At 38.9% G+C, this 21,585-nt stretch overlaps 1 protein-coding gene across 1 annotated transcript in view; it reads right to left on the bottom strand.

Annotated features, from left to right (window-relative positions):
- The window catches only part of LOC137758979 (ELKS/Rab6-interacting/CAST family member 1-like), a 143,392-nt gene that overhangs the window by 66,234 nt on the left and 55,573 nt on the right, over positions 1-21,585 (bottom strand). Inside the window, 3 exon segments of the mRNA XM_068534916.1 lie at positions 6,939-7,106; positions 19,859-19,885; positions 19,888-20,028. Coding sequence (XP_068391017.1) covers positions 6,939-7,106; positions 19,859-19,885; positions 19,888-20,028 — 336 coding nt within the window.

Below are 21,585 nucleotides of genomic sequence, written 5' to 3' on the forward strand. Positions count from 1 at the left end.
CCACGCACAGCAGCAAAGACCCAACGCAGCCATAAATAAATAAACAAACAAACAAACAAATAAATAAATAAATGGGGGCGCAGAGAGAGAGGAAGAAAGGGAAGGAGGGAGGGAGGGAGGAAGGAAGGAAGAAAAGGTATTTTTAAATTATCTACCAGGTCACTGGAAATTTTTAAAGGTTTGGCAACAAATGTCTGACGAAGCTGTGCAGAAACTCATCTTAATATATAAAGGCACAAGCTTTTTAGAGAACTGGGCATCCATCAGTTTTTTTAGATGCATACAATATCAATTCATGAATGAGGTATGTTTTTGTCATTAATTGTTATGCTACTTTAACAAATATATAAACAAGAAAAAACCCTATAAATATCTACTTATACAGCTATAGGACATCAGTTAATTATGGTGCAAGTAAGACACCGAAAACCAAGCAGACATTAAAAACAATGAGATAAAGCTACATATAAAAAGACACAAAAATAAGTTTATTTTTAAACGAATAAAAAAGTATGATCCCACTTGTCTTTTTTTAAAAATGGTGTGTAACATACGTATGCCTACATATGCATAGATATTTTATAGAAGAGTATACAAATAATTATTAACAAGTTACATCTCTAAGGAGCTGCACTGAGAGGGTCAAAGGATGAGAAAAGATAAGTTCATTTCATATGTTTTTGTACTTTTGAATTTTTTTTTACCTTGAATATATATTACTTTCATAATTTAAAACTAGCTAATTTTTTAATCCACATTGTCATTTCTTAGTGTCTTTTCTTTAATTGAGGTATAACTGACATGTAACACTGTGTAGTTTCAGGTGTACAACATAATGATTCAGTATTTGTTTATACTGCAAAATATCACCACAAGTAAGTCTAGTTAACATCTGTTACCATATATAGTTATGAAATTTCTTTTCCTGTGATGAGAACTTCTAAGATCTACTCTCTTAGCAACTTTCAAACATGCAGTACAGTACTGTTAACTATATTTAGTCACCATGCCATACGTAACATCACCAGGACTTAATTATTTTATAACTGCAAGTTTGCACCCTTTGACCCCCTTCTTAGTGCATTAAAATCTAGATTTTAAAACAGCTGAGTACATTTACTCAATATTTCAAATATTTCAAAACAAATATATTTCAAATATACTAGTGATTCTACATTATGCATAAAAATTAGACAAAAAAAGTTTCAGAGGCTAAACTTTTTTTTTTTTTTTTTGGCTGTGTTGGGTCTTCGGTTCGTGCGAGGGCTTTCTCTAGTTGCGGCAAGCGGGGGCCACTCTTCATCGTGGTGCGGGGACCGCTCTTCATCGCGGTGCGCGGGCCTTTCACTATCGCGGCCTCTCCCGTTGCGGGGCACAGGCTCCAGACGCGCAGGCTCAGTAGTTGTGGCTCACGGGCCCAGCTGCTCCATGGCATGTGGGATCTTCCCAGACCAGGGCTCGAACCCGTGTCCCCTGCATTAGCAGGCAGATTCTCAACCACTGCGCCACCAGGGAAGCCCCAGAGGCTAAACTTTTACAATGATTGTACAACACTCTCCCCCAAAGTATACTTAAGAATTATTTTTTCTATTAAAAAAATAATCGTGGGCACACTAGAAGTTAGTAGCAAAGTTACAGCAACAATCTACAGTGGGAATAACCCAGGGATTTACAGCAAGCCAAAACATTAATACACATTGACCAAGAAAAAAAAAGAATATTCAAGTGTATAACACGTTTTGCAAAGCTCATGTGTTTCAAAGTTCCCAATTAAAAAGCAATATAGGGACTTCCCTGGTGGTCCACTGGTTAAGAATCCGCCTTCCAGTGCAGGGGACATGGGTTCGATCCCTGGTCGGGGGAATAAGATCCCACATGCCACGGGGCAACTAAGCCCACGTGCCTCAACTAGAGAGCCCGTGTGCTGCAAACTACAGAGCCCATGCGCTCTGGAGCCCATGCGCCACAACTAGGGAGAGAAAACCCACATGCCACAACTAGAGAGAAGCCCGCGCGCCGCAACGAAAAGCTTGTGCGCCGCAACGAAAGATCCCATATGCTGCAACTAAGACCTGACGCAGTCAAAAACAAACGAACAAACAAAAAGCAATATAGGGGAAGTTTCTACAAGCTAAACATAGTCTAACCATATATCCAGCCATCATGCTCCTAGGTATTTACCCAAATGAGTTAAAAACTTGTGCCCACACAAAAACCTGTATGGGAATGTTTATAGCAGCTTTATTCATAATTGATAAAAATTGGAAGCAACCAAGATGTCCTTCTGCAGGTAATTACATAAACAAACTATAGTACATCAGACAGCAGAATATTATTCAGCGATAAAAAGAAGTGAGTTATTAAGCCATGAAATGAAATGGAGGAATTTTAAATGCATATAGTAAGTAAAAGAAACAAGTCCTGGAAAGGGTGCATACTGTATGATTCCAAATACATGACATTCTGGAAAAGGCAAAACTGTAAACAGTAAAAACATCCGTGGTAGCGAGCTGGGAGAGCGATGAATAGGTAGAACACAGAGATCTTTAGGACAGTGAAGATACTCTGTATGACGCTGTAATGGTGGATTCATGTCATTATACATTCAGCAAAACCCACAGAACTGTACAAGACAAAGAGTGAAACCTACTGTAAGCTACAGGCTTTAGTTAATAATAATGTACCAATATCGGTTCATCAATTTTAACACATGTACCACACCAATGCAAGATGTTAATAACGGGAAACTGTGGGCAGGGAGTAAATGGGAAAATGCCCTAAAAATAAAGTCTGTTAATTTAACAACAACAACAAGAAAGCAATAGGGGGTATCTCAAAGGCATAGGGAAGGGAAGAGCCCAGCGGAAGGTGCTCGGCTGGGGGTTGTAGTTAAGGTGGGACAAAACCAGGTGACAAGCAAGGAGGAAGGGGGAAGGGCCGCACCACAGCAAACACAGCACTCGTGTGGCCAGGGAGGGGCTGCTGACCCCGTGCTCCTCTTGGGGAGCTCACAGCGAGCCATTTGTTTGTGTTCTCCACACTCACGCATTCTCCAAGTCTTGGGAACTGGAACATTTCTCTCTCCCGGCTCAGAAATGATCAGTGGAAAAGGAACCAAAACAAGTACCTCATTATGTGTCAAGATTAATCTGGGAAAACTGTGGGCTGTTGACTGAACTGCTTCTCTTAATCGGCTGGTGCTCTAGCTTTAAAAGTTCCCAGGAGACAACCTGAAATCCAGAATCTTCTCAAAATAGAAAAGAGTGGGGGAAATTCTGAATACATCACCAAACAGTAAGAGCCTCAAGCCTTTGGAAAGAGCCCAAAGGCCAAAAGCAAGACCTGCAGAGCTCTGTCCACACTGGTGGGTAACCTGATGATTATCTAACAAATTCAGCATGTGTCTACCAGAGTTCCAGAAGAGTGAGAAACCTTGGGATTCGTCTGAGTTAGAACAATCTTTGATTACAGCTGAGTCACCTCTGTGTTCTTAATACAAGTAAGACCTGGGGTCTTTTCACTGTGTCTATTCATGTGATAAATGTCGCCCTCCAGTGTGAAATGGAAGGACGCCCTTGTTCTGTGGGGAAGACAACTGTGGAAGAAGGAGCTATGAGTACGGAGAGAGCCACCTAGAATGCCCCCTCCAAACCCGTCGGCAGAAGGCCTCTTCCTGGGGGCCTCTAACAGATCCTGAATGCTGCAGAAACCCCAGAGGCTTGGGATCTGGGACCTTCCAGGAACTCAAGATCTCTCTTGCTGAGGTCCTTTCCATCATCACATGGACCAAAGTCTTCACCAAAGCCTTTGTGCTTCTCACCGTCTTCCTTACCAGGAAGCTCCACACGCCAGCCAACTATCTCACTGGCTCCCTGGCCAAGACCAATCTCTTGGCTTTCATCTTGGTCATAGCCATCTGCATCACATATACCATCACCCACACCTGGAACTTTGGCCAAATCCTATGTGACATCTGGCTGTCTTCTGGAATCACGTGCTGTGTGCATCTCTGCATCACTGCTGTGGACGTGTACTGGCCATCACCAACATCCTGTAGTACAATAAACACCAGATATGCGGCCTCCACAGTCACCACTGTCTGGGCCATTTCATCTCCATCCTGTCGCTCTTCTCCCAGATCTCCTACATGATCTACTCCACAGATGGTGCCTTCTACATCCTGTCCGTGCGGCTCATCACCTTTCACACGGCCTCCGGAAGCCACCATATCACCACAGCCCAGCTCATCAGAGTTCACTCTACTCCCTCAACCCCCAGTCTCGCACTCAGCCAGCTCCCCTCTGTCAACCACCTGAAAATCAAGCTTGCTCATAGAATCCTGGAGCAAGGGGATGTTTGCACCTCAAGAAAGGAAAGCCATAATAAAAATAACTATAGCTCTCTTGAGAACCTTTAACTGCCTCTAAACTTACTGTGTTTTCTGGTTTATTTTATGTGGATCCAAAAATTAAAGCTATTTCTATTTTATCAGCAAACAATGGTCCAGGAAACACATCACGAACGTTGAGTCTAATGATGTTAGTACAGCAACTTCTACAACAAAATAAGTAGGCAGAAAGCACTGAAGGCTCTAAGCACTGAAAATGACAGGTATAGAGGCATTATGTTAAAAGAAGCAATAATAATCTAAACCAGTTTTGAAAGTACCTGTGCTACCTATTTGATAACTGTTTTAAGACAAATCAAAGTCTATAACATGACAAATTAGTGAGGCAGCTAGTGTACTAAAAAGAGCACAATTACCGGCCCTCTAGAGCCTACTCCACTGGCCCTCCACGGCGAAAGGCAAAGAGACTAGACAAAGCATAATACATGTCATATTTGTATGATGTCCTGTAGTGTCAAAAAGCTTGAACACATACTACTAATTCTCCCAACAGGAAAGCTGTTGTCATGGGAAAAGCTGCATTTTGGAATAAGTCCAACCTTGTGACAAAACCTGAAGCTACCACTTTTTTAGCTAAACAAATTTGTACAAATTTGAACCTCCCTTACTATGTAATATGTCTCGGACTTTGTTGGTTTGGGGCTTGTTTTTGTTTTGGGGGCGGGAAAGGGGAGCATGGGAGAATGGATACCAAGGTATAAAAGTGTTTTATTAGTGAGTACTGAAATAACTTAATGGATTGGGACTAACATTTTTCTATTTCCTTTAAGAAATGGGAGAAGATAGTTCAGAGTATATTTTGTGAAAATTTTGTTGTAGCTGTACCTCTAAGCATGTATACTATACGTTGACACAGATGAATGTAACATATGTTTCTTATTATGTGTCATGGCCTAAAAATTTAGCCACTGATTATAACAGAGCAATCAAGATCTAAACTCCACTACCAAAAAGTTGCAAGGATTAAACAAGATTACAGATATAAAGTGGCTAACATAAGTGCTGCCACTCTATTTTTACAAACTATGATTATTCCAGGATAATGAGGCATTATTTCTAACTTCAAACCCCTGTTCACAGTTATTAAAAACTTTTTTTAATGTTTATCTAGTTAAAAATAAGACGTGCATTAGTTTGAAACAACCTTTGGGTTCTAACCAATGTACTTGTGACTTGGCAAAATCCACCAACATTACAAATGCATATCCTTTCACCCAGCAATTCTACTTTAAGTAATTTACCTAGAAATATACTTCACATATGAATAAACTAAATATGCACATTTTTAAAATGCAGCATCATTTTACATAACAGCAGAAACTTTAAGCAGACTGTCCATCAGTGGAAACCTTGTAATAAACCGTAGCACATCCACACAGGTGCTGTTGGTAACAATGAAGAAGCCCCGGAAGAAGTTTCAAAATATATTAATGGGAAAAAAGGAAAGGAAAGGAAAGGGAAATAAAGGAATGGTAACATTTGTGTTTAGAGAAACATTTTTGCTTTATATGGATTATGCATAAAATGTTTATGGAAGAACACAGAAAGAGGTAAACAGAAAAAAAGAGAATACGTATTTGCCTGTGTATGTGTAAACTGTGCCTGGAAGCGTATACAAGAAACGGGTAAGGGGAAGTGAGCAGTTGGGGGTAAGGTGAGAAGAACATATGTATAAAAATGTAAAGCAAAGTAGAATCCACTAACAAGATACTACAGTCACCCATCTAGAGTGATCAAATTTTTATGTCTACTCATTGAAAGCAAATGAAAACCAAATTAACAGAGGACAAATATTGAACATGGTCCTCTGTACACAAAAGAAAAGCTGAATTTGAGGTTTAGTGAAGAGAGTTTTATTCCTGGGCTATTGTTAGAGGTTAAAAATAAACTGGGACAATGTCAAATATTTCTGATCTATCCCCTCAGTGGAGAAGAACAATAAATACCAGTGTCTACTGTAACTATTATCTCAAAGGTACCCTTTAATTTAGCTAAAAGGGGGAGGGGAAGACAATTATTAGTACTTCCCTTATTTATTACAGTGTTAGCCTCTTTCCAGTTATGATTAAGGTAAAATAGGAAAGAAAGTCTTCCTTTCCTTGACATATGTAGATTAGATGTCATTATAGTAGCATGTGTTTCTATTCAAAATTGCAGTCTTGCAAGAATCCCAGCCCACGTACTACACTAATCCATGGCCCTACAGTTGCCATACAAGACAGAAGATTAGGAGAGGTAGAAGAATGCCAATGCAAATACTCTGGCAATTTACAAGGCACTTTTCAGAGACAGTAGCATGGAAAATACTACTGAAGATACCAAACAGTGTTTACTTCGAAAGTTTAAAAACTGAATATACAGAACAGTTTTCACAATCTACCTCCTGCAGCAATGGTTTCAATTACGACCTGCAAAAATATAAACAGAGGAATGAGAGAGAAACTCTGATAGCACTTAGGTACAACTCAGTGGTAGGAATGAGGACGTGGGTCTGATGCGGGACCCTGGGCTCAGAACACCTGCACCTCACCTTCTTCTGAAGGACATTAACTTTCCGCTCCTTCACATCCAGCATGTCCTTGAGGTCATGGATCTCTCCAGCTTGTGTCCCCTTCTCCTCAGCCATGTCCTGGATTTGTTTTGCCTTCTTATTCAGCATGGTTTCCTTCTCTTCCAAACGCAACCGCAGAGCATCCACCTAAGAATATAACATTTTTACAAATGATTAACTGAAAAGAAAGGAACGTAATTCCTTCCAAATAGATGTGTACAGTTGCCTAAATGATACTTTTAGAGTAAACTTCATTAGAATCAAATAAAATACCACTCTAAATACAACTGTGACTATTTAGAAATGAAACCCTAAAATTTTGTGAGCACTTCCATGATAAAATAACATTTACATCCGTTAAATTACGGTGTAATCAAAATAAACAGATCTGAATAAAGGGGACAAAACTGGAGAATTTATATAAAGGGGTTGAGTTGAGCTTTGCTACTTCTATAAAAGTGGTATAATCTATTATGTTTCTCAAATTTAGAATCATTTGGAGGATTTAAACAGAATGCCAGGCCAAGCCACCAGTTTCTAATTTGGCAGGGTTGGGGCTCAAGAATCAATATTTCTAACAAGTTCCCAAGTGATGCTACACTGCTTTAGAAAATCTAAAAGTAGAAAGAAAACCGTAAGCGTCACCAAACATGACACTTGCTGTATCAGAGAATACAATCTAGCTGCAGCTGACAATCCCATAATGCACTTAGAGATCTGTAAGGCAAAGCAAGGTCTACTTTCAGATCTCAAGACTAGTCAGCTAAAGCTTGGTATCCAGGTACCTTTATCACCAAAGTTTCATACCATCCATTAGATACAACTTTAAAATAATTAGAAATCTAATAGAAGTACTTATGGTTTCTTCCAGTTTTGAGATACAACTGACATACGGCACTGTGTAAGTTTAAAGTGTACAGCATAATTATTTGACTTCCATGCGTCATGAAGTGATTATCACAGTAAGTTTTATGAACATCCATTGTCTCATACAGATACAAAATTAAAGAAATAGAAAACAACCTTTTCCTCATGACGAGAACTCTTAGGATTTTCTCCCTTAATGACTTTCACATACAACACACAGCCGTGCTGATTATCTTTATCCTGTTGTGCACCGCACCCCAGTACTTACTTACCTGATATCTGGACGTTTGTACCTTTTGACTGTCTTCATCCAATCTCCCCTCCCCTGATTCCTCACCTCTGGTAACCACATATCTGGTCTCTTGTTCTGTTTGTTTTTCAAGTATAACTGACCTACAGCCCTATGTTACTTCCTGAAACACAGCAGTGTAAGTTGATTTTACTATACATTTCAAAAAGTCTATTACAATACGTCACCACACAATAATATTCCATAGTTACTGACTGTATTCCCCACACTGTACATTTCATCCCCTTGACTCATTTATTTTTGTAACTGGAAGTTTGTCCCTCTTAATCTCCCTCACCTATTTCTTTCCTCTCCCCGTCCTCCTCTCCTCTGGCAACTACCTGTTTGTTCTCTATATCTATAATTCTGTTTCAGTTTTGCTATGTTTGTTCATTGGCTTTTTAAGATCCCACATAGACGCGAAATCACACAGTATTTGGCTTTCTCTGTCTGGCTTACTTCACTTATTAGCATAATGTCCTCAAGGCCCATCCATGTTGTCACAAACAGTAGGATTTCCTTCTTTCTCATGGCTGAATAATAATATACACATACACAGACAACATCTTTATCCATTCATCCACTGATGGACACTTAGCTTGCTTCCATATCTTGGTTCATTAATGCTGTAATGAACATAGGGGTGTATGTATCTCTTATAATTAGTGTTTTTGTTTTCTTCAGATAAATACCCCAGAGTGAACTGCTGGATCATACAGCAGTTCTACTTTTAATTTTTTGAGGAATCTCCATACTGTTTTCCATAGTGGCTGCACCAACTTACATTCCTACCAACAGTGCACAAGGATTCCCTCTTCTCCACAGACCACAGACTCACCAGCACTTGTTATTTGCTGGCTTTTGGATAATAGCCACTCTGACAGGTGTGAGGTGATATCTCATTGTAGTTTTGATTTGCATTTCCCTGATGATTAGTGATGTTGAGCATCTTTTCACGTGCCTGGTGGCCATCTGTATGTCTTCTTTGGAAAAATGTCTACTCAGATCCTCTGCCCATTTTTTAATCAAGTTTTTTTTTTTTTGATGTTGAATTGTATGAGTTCTTTGTATATTTTGGACCCCTTATTGAATACATTATCTGCAAATATCTTCTCCAATTCAGTAGGTGGTCTTTTTGTTTTGTTAATAGTTTCCTTTGCTGTGCAAAAACTATGTAGTTTGATGTGGTCCCACTTGTTTAGTTTTGCCTGTTTCCCTTGCCTGAGGAGACATATCCAAAAAAAATTACTAAGACCGATATTGAAGAGGGTACTGCCTATGTTTTCTTCTAGAAGTTTTATGGTTTCAGGTCTCACATTTAAGTCTTTAATCCATTTTGGTTTTTTGGTTATTTTCTTAAATTTATTTATTTATTTTTGACTGCGTTGGGTCTTTGTTGCTGCACGCGGGCTTTCTCTAGTTGCGGCGAGCGGGGGCTACTCTTTGTTGTGGTGCGCGGGCTTCTCATTGTGGCAGCTTCTCTTGTTGTGGAGCACGTGCTCTAGGCACACGGGCTTCAGCAGTTGTGGCACGCGGGCTCTAGGGCGCAGGCTCAGTAGTTGTGGCACACAGGCTTAGTTGCTCCGTGGCATGTGGATCTTCCTGGACCAGGGCTCAAACCTGTGTCCCCTGCATTGGCAGGAGGATTCTTAACCACTGTGCCACTAAGGACGTCCTTTTAATCCATTTTGAACTTGTTTTTGTGCATGGTGTGAGAGAGCAGTCCAGTTTCATTATTTTTCATGTAGCTGCCCAGTTTTCCCAACACTGTTTGTTGAAGATGCTGTCTTTCCCCCACTGTATATTCTTGGCCCTTTGTCATAGATTAATTGCCCATATAAATGTGGATGCATTTCTGGGCTCTCTATTATGTGCCATTGATCCATGTATCCATTTTTGTGCCAGTACCACACTGTTTTGAATACTGTAGCTTTATAATATAGTTTGAAATCAGGGAGCATGATACCTCCAGCTTTGTTCTTCTTTCTCAAGACTGTTTTGGCTATTTAGGGTCTTTTGCGTTTCCATACAAACTTTAGAATTATTCTAGTTCTATGAAGAATGCCATTGGCATTTTGTACTTATTTTTAAAATCTATTCACAGCAAATTTCATTAAACATACTCACACACCAAATTCTTTTGTTTTTTTGCTTTCCCACTAAGGATTTATAATTCAGCAAATAGTTACACATTTGATTACAGAAAAACAGGGAGGTGGGTTTCTTTCTGTTCAACAAAAATATAACATGAGTCACACATGCAAGCCACTTCTGAAATTTTTAATTTTCTAGCAGCCACATTAAAAAGTGATAAAGGAACAGGTAAAATTAATTTTAATAATATATTTTATTTAATCTAATATATATACACATTATTGTCATTTCAAACCTGTAGTCTATATAAAAAAACTATTAACAAGCTATTTTACGTTTCTGTTTTGTACTAAGTCTTCAAAGCCCAATGCATATTGTAATCGACACTTATGTCACATCTCAATTTGGACTTGCCATGTTTCAAGTGCTCAATAGCCACATGTGGCTGGTGGCTACACACTGACAGTGCACATCTAAGATAACAAGTATGTTTCTACAGAACATCTTTAATCTTGAACTTGTCCTATATTATTTTCCCTGTCTGAATGTAGAATAACCCACAAAGAAAAAATAGGTCGGACTTCCCTGGTGGCGCAGTGGTTAAGAATCCGCCTGCCAATGCAGGGGACACGGGTTCGAGCCCTGGTCCAGGAAATTCCCACATGCCGCGGAGCAACTAAGCCCGTGCGCCACAACTACTGAGCCTGCGCTCTAGAGCCCGCAAGCCACAGCTACTGAGCCCGTGTGCCACAACTACTGAAGCCTGTGTGCCTAGAGCCTGTGCTCTGCAACGAGAAGCCACTGCAATGAGAAACCTAATTTTTTTAAAAAATAGGTAATATGGGTAATGACTCACAGAGAGAATACCAAAACATCAGGAAATATTATTATTACCTTATATCACAACTATATTATTACATCAATAACATATTGAAACTATATTATATCAAAACAATAAGGTATCTGAGAACCAGTACTGTATGTTTAGTGGCACTTACTGCTCAATAAGTATTGTGGAAAATTTCCTAGGAGACCAGTCTCATTTGAGACTGATATAGATAAGCCATCATGTACTTAGAAATTATGTTGGACCACGCTGGAGAGGAAAAACATGTAAATAAACAACATTCCACTCTGCTAAACTCTATTTCTCTCAACCACTTCAATGCCACCAGTCTCACCAAGCCAGAAATAGGGGAAGCCGTCTTTTCAGGTCCCATTTATAATTCGTCAGCACAAGTTCCACTGCCCCCTCAATAAACACTCTTGCACCTGGAATTTTCCTCTATTCTACTTTAATTAATGATACAGGGTAAACCTTATTACATTCTGGAAAGGTCCACCTAAGAACTTTCAAACTCTGAAAGCCTTATTTCTGAAACACGGTTCTTTCCTTTCTTCTACGCCTACTAAATCTACTCTTTGTCCATAGTATAACCTCTGACCTATCATCCCTAACTTTTTGTTATTCACCTCCATTCTGGTTTTATTTGTTTTTCTCCCAGCCTGAGCAATCATTTCAAATACAGCCTCACATCATCTTTTTTTTTCCAGTCATGTTTATTTTTACAAACCTTTACTTCTGTATTAAACAGTTTTCTCCATTCTACCCTCAGACTTCTGAACCTTCCTGCACATGGTCATGTATATGCTTGCCAAGCACATACACAGTATATCAAAAGTCCTCAGAATTCTATTCTCAAGCATCGTATTTTCTTCCCTTGTATTTTCCCTGTGGAAAATTTCACTTTCCCATGGTAACCGGCAAAACTGGTACTTTGAGAAGAAAGCAGACCCAAGATCTCAAAGCTAAAAATAAGTGATGGAGCATGGATTTAAGATTAAATGGTCTGTCTTCAGATCCTAAGCTCTTAACCACTAATTCTGTAAGATTTCATATATGTAAAATTCTAGAAAATGCAAACTAATTACAGTAACAGAAAGCAGACCGAGGGTTGCCTGGATATGATGGAGGAAGTGGGGAGGAGAGAAGAATATCAGGGAGAGGCAGAAGAAAGGGGTTACAAAGAGGGACAAGAAAACCTTGGGGACAGGTGTTCTTTATCTTGACCGTGCCATTGGTTTCAGAGGTGTATGTGCCGAAACTTACCAAACTGTACATTTTGAATATATGCAGTTTATTTGATGGCAATAAATTTGATTTTTTTAAGTAAGCAAAATTAGAAAGCATGGTATTAGAACAGGAATAAACCAACAGACGTTTGCCACAGAAATGCAAGCCCAGACACACACACTCACACCATTTAGTGACCCATACACATATAAACAGAGGTGACACTGTAATCAGTGAGGAAAGCACAGAGTATCTGATAAACTGTTTTTAGACAACTGGCTACCCATACTGAGGGAGGGGGGAAGAACCCTGACTCATATCATACACAAAAATGAATTCTAGATGAATTAAAGCTTTATATATAGAAAGCAAATCTTTAAAACTTTTAGAAAGAAAGATACTGTTTAAGTATCTTTTAAGACAGGGCAGCATGGAAGGATTTTTTTTTTTAAAGACCCAGAAAGGATACATCGTAAAGAAGAAATACTGGTAAAGCCAACTACGTTAAAATTCAAAACTCCTACACGTCATTTACCATCTTAAAATGTTTTAGTATTTTACCTATATTTTAAGTGCCTGAAATAGTTCTTAGTACACATACTACTAAGGAAAATAGAGGCATATTTATACTAACTTTTTTTTTAAAATTTATTTTATTTTATTTATTTTTATTTTTGGCTGTGTTGGGTCTTCGCTGCTGTGCACGGGCTTTCTCTAGTTACAGCGAGCAGGGGCTACTCTTCATTGCAGTGTGTGGGCTTTTCATTGTAGTGGCTTCTCTTGTGGCAGAGCATCGGCTCCAGGCGCACGGGATTCAGCAGTTTTGGCACGCACGCTCAGTAGCTGTGGCTCGTGAGCTCTAGAGCGCAGGCTCAGCAGTTGTGGCGCACAGACTTTGTTGCTCCACGGCATGTGGGATCTTCTTGGACCAGGGATCGAACCCGTGTCCCCTGTATTGGCAGGCGGATTCTTAACCACTGCGCCACCAGGGAAGTCCCTACACTAGCTTTTTAAAATGTTGATATTTTGTGAACTGATCAAAATAAATATGATGCAATACTGAACTTCAAGTTTCAAAATGTATGACCATTTACAATCACTCCAAAAAAATTAAATACCTAGGTCTAAATCTAACAAAACATGTATAGGCTCTGTATGCTGAAAATTACAAACGGCTAATGAAAGCAACTGAAGAAGATCTAAATGAGTTCTTCCCATGAATAGTATATGAAATGGAAACTTGACATGTGTAAAGATAGCCAATCTACTTAAATTTTTCCTCAAACATGAGGAAAAAGAAAAGATTACTCAGCAGTGACAAAAAAAAAAAAAGTGTTTTACTGACAAACAGTAGAACTACAATAAGCCAAGCCCAGTGAATCCAAAAGATGTTACATTACAAATTTCCAGTTTTGGTGCCTGAATTCAGCACTAGAGAGCTCAGAGCAAGAATTAAAATCCAATGCAGAACAAAGATGGAATACATGATCACCACTGAGTTCTCCAATGGCCCTTTCTAAAGTGCAAGGTGACAAAATTCCTTAAGTTACCCCCAGTTTTCCTTCATCTACCTATTAAAATCAGAAACACTCCACTATGCAAAGAAGGAAAAAAGGTCCAGAAGGGAAATGTCAGAACAGACTGAATATTTATTCAATAGGCAGAAAAGAACTGCCACCACAGAGCAAAGATTCTTGTGAATAGGAAATTCAACGACCAGGCTGTCGAGATGCCAGAAGAACTCACTGACCCTTATCCACCTGGCGTTTGTTGAGGCTCAGCTCCAGCCGGCCAACATGGCTACTAGTTCCATCTGACAGCATCAGATGTGGCTCCTATTAGTGAACCCATTACAGGGCATCCATCAGCCAGGGCGAGTCAAGAGGGAGCTCCTTGAACCCTCTGACCCGCTGCACAGTTAAAGAGGTCAAAGTCTTAGAAAGTACACATGCCAGAAATCTAAAAATAAATAAATCTCATGCCAAGTCATTTCTACCTAATTCCTACATTCTAGTTTGTATTCTGTATACTATATATTCCACTTCTAATATGTATTCTATATATTCCAATAACCACAAGCAAAAGAACAAAGCAACTCACCTTAAAAACATTTTACCCAATACCCTTGAAATACACTATTAAATTCTTATTGCAGAAGTCAAAAGCCCAGACATTTAAACCTGTAGATAAGCTTGAACTGCCTTGTCTCTCAGTTCTTCTCAGCATTAATTTCAGAAAAATGAAAGGCTTTCCATCTGTGGGTCAGGAATCAGAATACAGCAGGAAAACGTCCCTCATCACTTCTAAGTGTTTCTCATTCTGATGGGACCAATGTCTCAGGATAATAACCGTGAGGCCTCATATTGCTGCTTCTTTACCAAAAGTACCCAGATGCCCCAGCTGCACTTTTACGTTAGATCCCTGACTCTGCTAAGTGACCTGGAAATGGGCCTGCACTAACCACTCATAAATACCCGCATGCCGATTTGAGGGAATGTCAGGTATGAGACCCACAAGAATTGGTGACTGAAAAAGGTAAAGAATGAAAACTCCTGTTATAAACATACAAACCTTTGGTGTCACTGCAGTGGGAAATGCAGGTTTTGATACTAAAAATATTTCATATCACAAATATTAGCCACAGAAACTACCCAAGCCCACAGTCTAATTACTAAGTGATCTTTTCAATTCAAATCACCTGTGTACACTTTTTCTTGATCTGCTTTTTCATGCAATGCAGAATTTAAATGGGCTAGTCTGGAGAGCTGAGATAAAAATAACCACAAAAACCACTTTGCTACTACTAGATTAATTGCTCTGAATTCTACACTGATCTTTTGGTTTGGTGTGAACTAAATTCAGAGTATAATTTTGCGTGAGGTCCGTATTTTGCAAACCACAAAAAACATATTCAGGAAAACCCCTCACAGACTAGCAGGACACACAGTCATCACCCTAACACCATTCTTGGCAGGAGGAATAAGACCTTTTTAACTCACATCAACTGAGCTGGAGGAACAGCATCTAACCAGCTTGCCAAGCATCAAGGTCTGTGGCAAACAGGTTATGCCAACTTCAACAAAATCAGAAGGTTTCTCCTCCACAAGACTTTCTCTACCAAAGGACATGAACAGAAAAATGGCTACCTTGCTGTTTTGGCCTTTTACTTCTGACCACAAAAGTATTAATTATCTCAACCCATCTTAACCTTCTTTTGTTTTACATCAATAAACAGATCTACCTAAGAGCACATTAGCACTAGTAACTGCATGCCAGTGACAATGGCATGTTTCCTATAATTCCTCTTTTTTTTTTTTTATAATTCCTCTTTTGCAATTAAATGACTCACACTGCCTTTCTAACTCTCTGACCACACCTTTTCAGTTTTCTTCACTGGATCCGCTGTCATTTCCCCCTCTTCACATCTCACTCGATACAACCTTCCTCTGGAGAAACCAATTCATCCCTAAGGCTTTAGCCACTACCCCCATAATGACAGCTTCCTAATATTTATTCCTAGCCTATTCCTAGCCCCAACCAGTTCTAAACACCTGAGATTCTAACAAAAGTTTCTGCTTTCACTGAATATTTAGTTTAGAATGAGCTTTTTTTGTTTTAATCTTTTCTTTTAAAGGACCTTTAAAGATCACCTAATGTGGTCACACATAAATGTAAGTTAAATCTGAGTACTGTCTACTATATTATTTTCTGCATTTTTCCTGTATTTCATAAATTTTTTTTTTAATTTATGTATTTATTTATTTGGCTGTGTTGGGTCTTTGTTGTTGCGCGTGGGCTTTTTTTTAGTTGCGGCGAGCGGGGGCTACTCTTAGTTGCGGTACGCAGGCTTCTCATTGCGGTGGAGTCTCTTGTTGCGGAGCACGGGCTCTAGGCACGTGGGCTTCAGTAGTTGTGGCACATGGGCTCAGTAGCTGTGGCTCACGGGCTCTAGAGCGCAGGCTCAGTAGTTGTGGAGCACGGGCTTAGTTGCTCTGCGGCATGTGGGATCTTCCTGGACCAGGGCTCGAACCCGTGTCCCCTGCTTTGGCAGGCGGATTCTTAACCACTGCACCACCAGGGAAGTCCCCATAAACTTTTAAAAAGGTAAATAATCTAAACTACTCCTAATTTTAAAGCTGAGGAAATCAAAGCCGAAACTAAGTGACTTGCCGAAGATCACTAAGTATAATTTCCTATCACCACATCTCCCACTGTTCCCATCTAGAAAGGAGGATGACTGAAGGGCGTTGGGTCATGAGGCTGAGAGTGTACACAAGCAGACCTTTTTAAAAGGCTATTTCAACTGCACTGAGTTCTGTCTGACATCCCAACAAAAGGTTGAAGAGCTCAGAGAAACTTGCAAAAGGCCACAGGCAGAGATGTGTCATTCAACAGTGCACAGTTTATCTGTACAAAGGTGGGGAGAGGGCTACAAAGTTATCATCTAAAAAAACCAGTGGTGATATTTTAAACCCACTGATATTTAATATTCACCTCCAAATTCAGATGAGAACTTCATAATTTAAAAAATCTATTCTAGCCACATTAAACATCTATTCTAACCTTAGGAAGTTGGTATTATTATTATTCTCAGTGACAGATGAGAAAATGGAGGATTACAGAGGTAAGATAACTCATCCAAGGTCACATAACTAATAAATGTAGAAGGCTATTTCAAGCCTAGGTCTGACTCCAAAGCCCATGCTTTGACCACAGTGCTACTAAATCCAGACCACCTCTGTGAAGGTCAACCGATTAAAGGAGATGTTCATAAAACTGGAGCAATTCCATAGATGCTATACACTGTACACTGCCCGACACAAAAGGACCTCATTCCATGGACCCTGAACAGGAAAAACACCAGGTCTTTTCCCACATCCCGTTTTTCCTTCAAGAATTTTAAAATTAAAAAAAAAAAAAAAAAACAAAAAAAACTCCTGAATCCATGTTCTTTTTCATATGTGCTTAATTTTGTGATTTGAGAGCTGGATGAAAGTCTAGGGTAGCTTCAGAGAGGAGGATGAGATCGATAAAGAGCAATTATAGGGGGCCTCCCTGGTGGCGCAGTGGTTAAGAATCCTCCTGCCAATGCAGGAGACACAGGATCGAGCCCTGGTCTGGGAAGATCCCACATGCCGCGGAGCAACTAAGCCCGTGCGCCACCACAACTACTGAGCCTGTGCTCTAGAGCCTGCGAGCCACAACTAATGAGCCCACGTACCACAACTACTGAAGCCTGCAAGCCTAGAGCCTGTGCTCTGCAACAAGAGAAGCCACCGCAATGAGAAGCCTGTGCACCACAACAAAGAGTAGCCCTTGCTCGCCGCAACTAGAGAAAGCCCGCGCGCAGCAGCGAAGACCTAATGCAGCCAAAAATAAATAAATAAAATTATTTTTTTAAAAAAGAGCAATTATAGGAACAGAAAGATAGCAATTATAGAAATAGGTGAGAACTTTCAAAGAGCTGGTTCAAACTGTCTTTTATGGGATCCAACAGGAGAAAGCTGCTTTGGAAAAAGTGAGCCTTGTCAAGTGTCACCAGAGTAATTTAAGAAAAAATAACAAATCCTGATAAACAGGCATATAACATTCATATAATCACCCCAAATTCAAAAGGAAGTTAGCTTTTCTACTGTTATCTTTTAGAATGAGACCCTTATATTTGAGCAGTTGTCCTAATAACTTACAGGGGTAATTGCTGAAACTCAGTTAGTTCTAAAAACAAATACAAAAACCATCCAAGAATGACCACAAATACAGTCTTTGTTCTCTATGGTACAAGAAACCAATCACAAGCCCATCTGTGTGAGACCTAGCTAATAAGAACACTATTTCAGAGCGGGGTACAAAGAGAAGGATGGGTTGCCAAGGGGAAGAAGTCATCTATTAGACTGTGACAAGCTTTTAAGTGTTTGCATCATCATTAACCAACTGCCTGGTTCCCTGGTTCCCACACCTGCCACCTCCATCCAAAACTATCACAGCAGCACTTGGCAACAGGCTCAGCTCCAAAACACTGGCGCCCTCTTCTGACCCTTTTGTAGTACTGCATTCATACCAGGCACTGATGTGAAAATCTCTAATAAAGCCACAAATTAATAAATTTGCAGGTAACATTTTTCAGATAATTCTGTATTTGCAATTCCCTGAATAAACCTTAATTTAGCTTGATAAAAATGTTAAATAGCAGACCTTCTACATAAAATTTATGCCAATGAAAAGAAAAGCAACAATGTTCTCTTACCGTTTTAACAGTTTACATATATTAGCTGATAGTATTACAAGAATTAGAATGATGCCAATAACTGACAAAGACCTTACTATGTGCCAGGCACTAGGAGTGAATAAATTAGTTTAATGCTAACAACCTAATGAGGCAGGAACTCCTCTTCATCTTACAGGTGTAAAACGAGGCACAATGAACTTAAGTAATGTGCCCAGGACCCTGCACCTGGTAGCAAGTGGTAAAACTGAAGTTCACACTCAATAACTGTGACTCCAGGGCCAGAGCCTTATCTACCCCAAAATATCCCTCTGAGGTATCATGATAAAATGAAACGTGATCAAAATAGAAAAAGTATAAGTTGTAAGGAAAATTATAAATACATCATCCAAATCTCTTAATTTTCAACAAAATCCTAAACTGTAAAAAAATAAAATACTACACAAAACATTTTGGTCATTTTCCCATTCCTCCTCGCGTGAAGATTCTGAACTTCTGGGTCTAAGATGTTTTTATGCCTTCTTTTTACTACCCATTCCTTTCTTCATTACACTATGCCTTTATTTATCTATTATCTTGTTCTTTAAAAGAAAAAATTAATCCATACTATACGCTTTATTTTTCTTCTATACAGCAGAACTGCTTACCTATTCCTACCTTAATTCTCTATTTCATTGAGATCTTTAGAAAATATTTTCCTTAAGACAGTAAATCCAAATAGCATCATCAATTCCTTCTCATTGCAAATATGATAGATTCTCATCTGCCTGGAATTATTTAGTGTGTTCCTACCTCTAATCAAGGCTGGCAGACTAGATAATCTTCTAATATTTCTAAAAATGCTAACTTTATTTTCAAACAGGACATGAAGGCACATGTCTAATAATCTGCAGTTCAAAACAAGATTTATCTCAAACATTTCTAGATTCCACAGTTTGCCTACTTAAAGCTATTCATAATACCAAAAATTAAGGACACTTAATAACCCAACACAGGCTGACCAAGCTCACTCCCATTCATGACTGAAAGATTTACCACGGGTGAAAACAAATGCTTTTACAACTATCGTTTCATTTCATAACATTAGTTTGAAGTCTACTTAGAACCACAGACTTATTCAAAGTCTGAAGTATCAAAAACATATATTAACTGCACCGGTTTAATTTGTTAGATACAAGAACAATAGAAACAAGATGGTTATAGTTTAGTACTATAACTGACCACATCGCTAAAGAATCCATCATAACATTATTCATAGCTCCCGTATCTCAACACAACAAGAAGTGCACAGGTAACACACAAGAAAAGGTGCCAAGGAATGGGCTCCATGCAAATCCCACAACTCCTTTTACCTCGTTCTGCAGGATGGCAGCCCTCGAGGCTCCTTAGCAGTCAAGGACTCCTTCAGCACTTCAATGTGCTGCTTGCTGTCTGAGAACGGGTTGGTGAGTGTTTCTAGCTTTGTCTGTAGGGCTAGTAGTTCTGTGTCCTTTCTGGACAGCTCCTGCTTCACCTGACCAATCTAGAGAAGAAGAAAAAGCAGTGTAAGGAAAAAAGAAATAAAACCACCACCTCTAATCTGGATCTTTGACAGATCCACGTCAAGATATACAGCATTAACTTTATGACAGGACACAATTCATCTTTTTGCACCATCTAATCTTAGCTGACCACCCCCCCCCCACAAAAAAACAAAGCTTATTCAACTAATAGCAAAATTTCCAGTTTTCATTTATTGTCTCCCCTAAACTTTTGAAATCCATTAGAAAAGGAATGGAAGAAGAAAAATCCCAATTCACTTAGATGACTATGAGACAGCAGTAAGCATCTGAACACGACTAAAGCAGTATTCATCTTATTAAGTCATAAGAAACTTCAAATCATACAGCAGGATTAGTGTAGATGGAATACAGAAAGAAAAAAGAAACTTCCTACTATTGCTATTTAAACTCAAAAGCTGCACATTTATTTTTTCATTGTTTTTTTTTCATTCTCAAATGAAAGTGTACATAAAGTCCTTCTTAAAAAGCCACTTTAGTGTTATAAGGCATTATAAACATGTGCTTTCTAAAACTTATATAATTTTGAGGAGTTAGGGGTACTGACCTAAAAGAAAGATTCCACCTACAAAGTTATATTACCTACAACATGTCATATCAACTAAATGGATAAAAGTATATAACCTAAATAAAGAACGCATAAAATCTCATTCTCTAAGAATCTACATGTGTCATCAAATTTGAATTACTCTGACAGAGTAATCCATAAATCAACAGGTGCCACTCACTCCCCCATAAATTTTTCTCATCTTAACTTAGAAAACATTTAACATCAAACATCTCCTTTACATTTCTACCGTGTTTCTAAGAATTTTTACTCTTTTATTCTAAATGTAAGCCAAATTAACAGAAATCATATCTGTTTTTACATTGTATCTACTGCCTAAGCAAGGCAGCTATGCACTAAAATATAGACTCTTGGAAGTATAAATTTCACAAGAAGTCAGTAATCTCAGTACCACTGATGAAACAAAAAATACTTTTTAAAAAGTTGAATGTATCTAAAGTATTTTGACTGAAATAATCTTAGGCATAAGGGACAAAGTTTTTGAGAACAATTTCCCATGAGAAAGTATGAAATAAATTTTACTGTAATTAAAGTTACTTTTAAGGAGGACTAAAAATAAACTTATAATTTACTGTTCTGTTTCATCAGGAAGACAAGCATTTTTCTCATAGGCATGAAAGCTCTACTCACAAATAGAATATTCATTCATTCAACAAACATTTCTGTGTGCTCACTGTATGCAAAATACTCGCAGCTGCTAAGGACATCACTGGAAGATAGCTGTAAACAGCAGCTACTTCCATCCTGTAACACAGATACGTACCCAGGAGCTGCCACATACTGTAATGGTGTAGCATCTTTCATGACTTCCCTTTACCAACATCCCACCCCTAACAAACAGAATGCACTAAAAACGCACTTGTGGTATGAATGAATAGTCAGGAGAAACGTTCAAAATGTTCTCACCTCATCAGCTAAAGAACTATGGCTTAAAGATTACTCAAATTTCCAG

This window comes from Eschrichtius robustus, chromosome 2, assembly GCF_028021215.1.
Source record: "Eschrichtius robustus isolate mEscRob2 chromosome 2, mEscRob2.pri, whole genome shotgun sequence".
Classification (NCBI taxonomy): Eukaryota; Metazoa; Chordata; class Mammalia; order Artiodactyla; family Eschrichtiidae; genus Eschrichtius; species Eschrichtius robustus.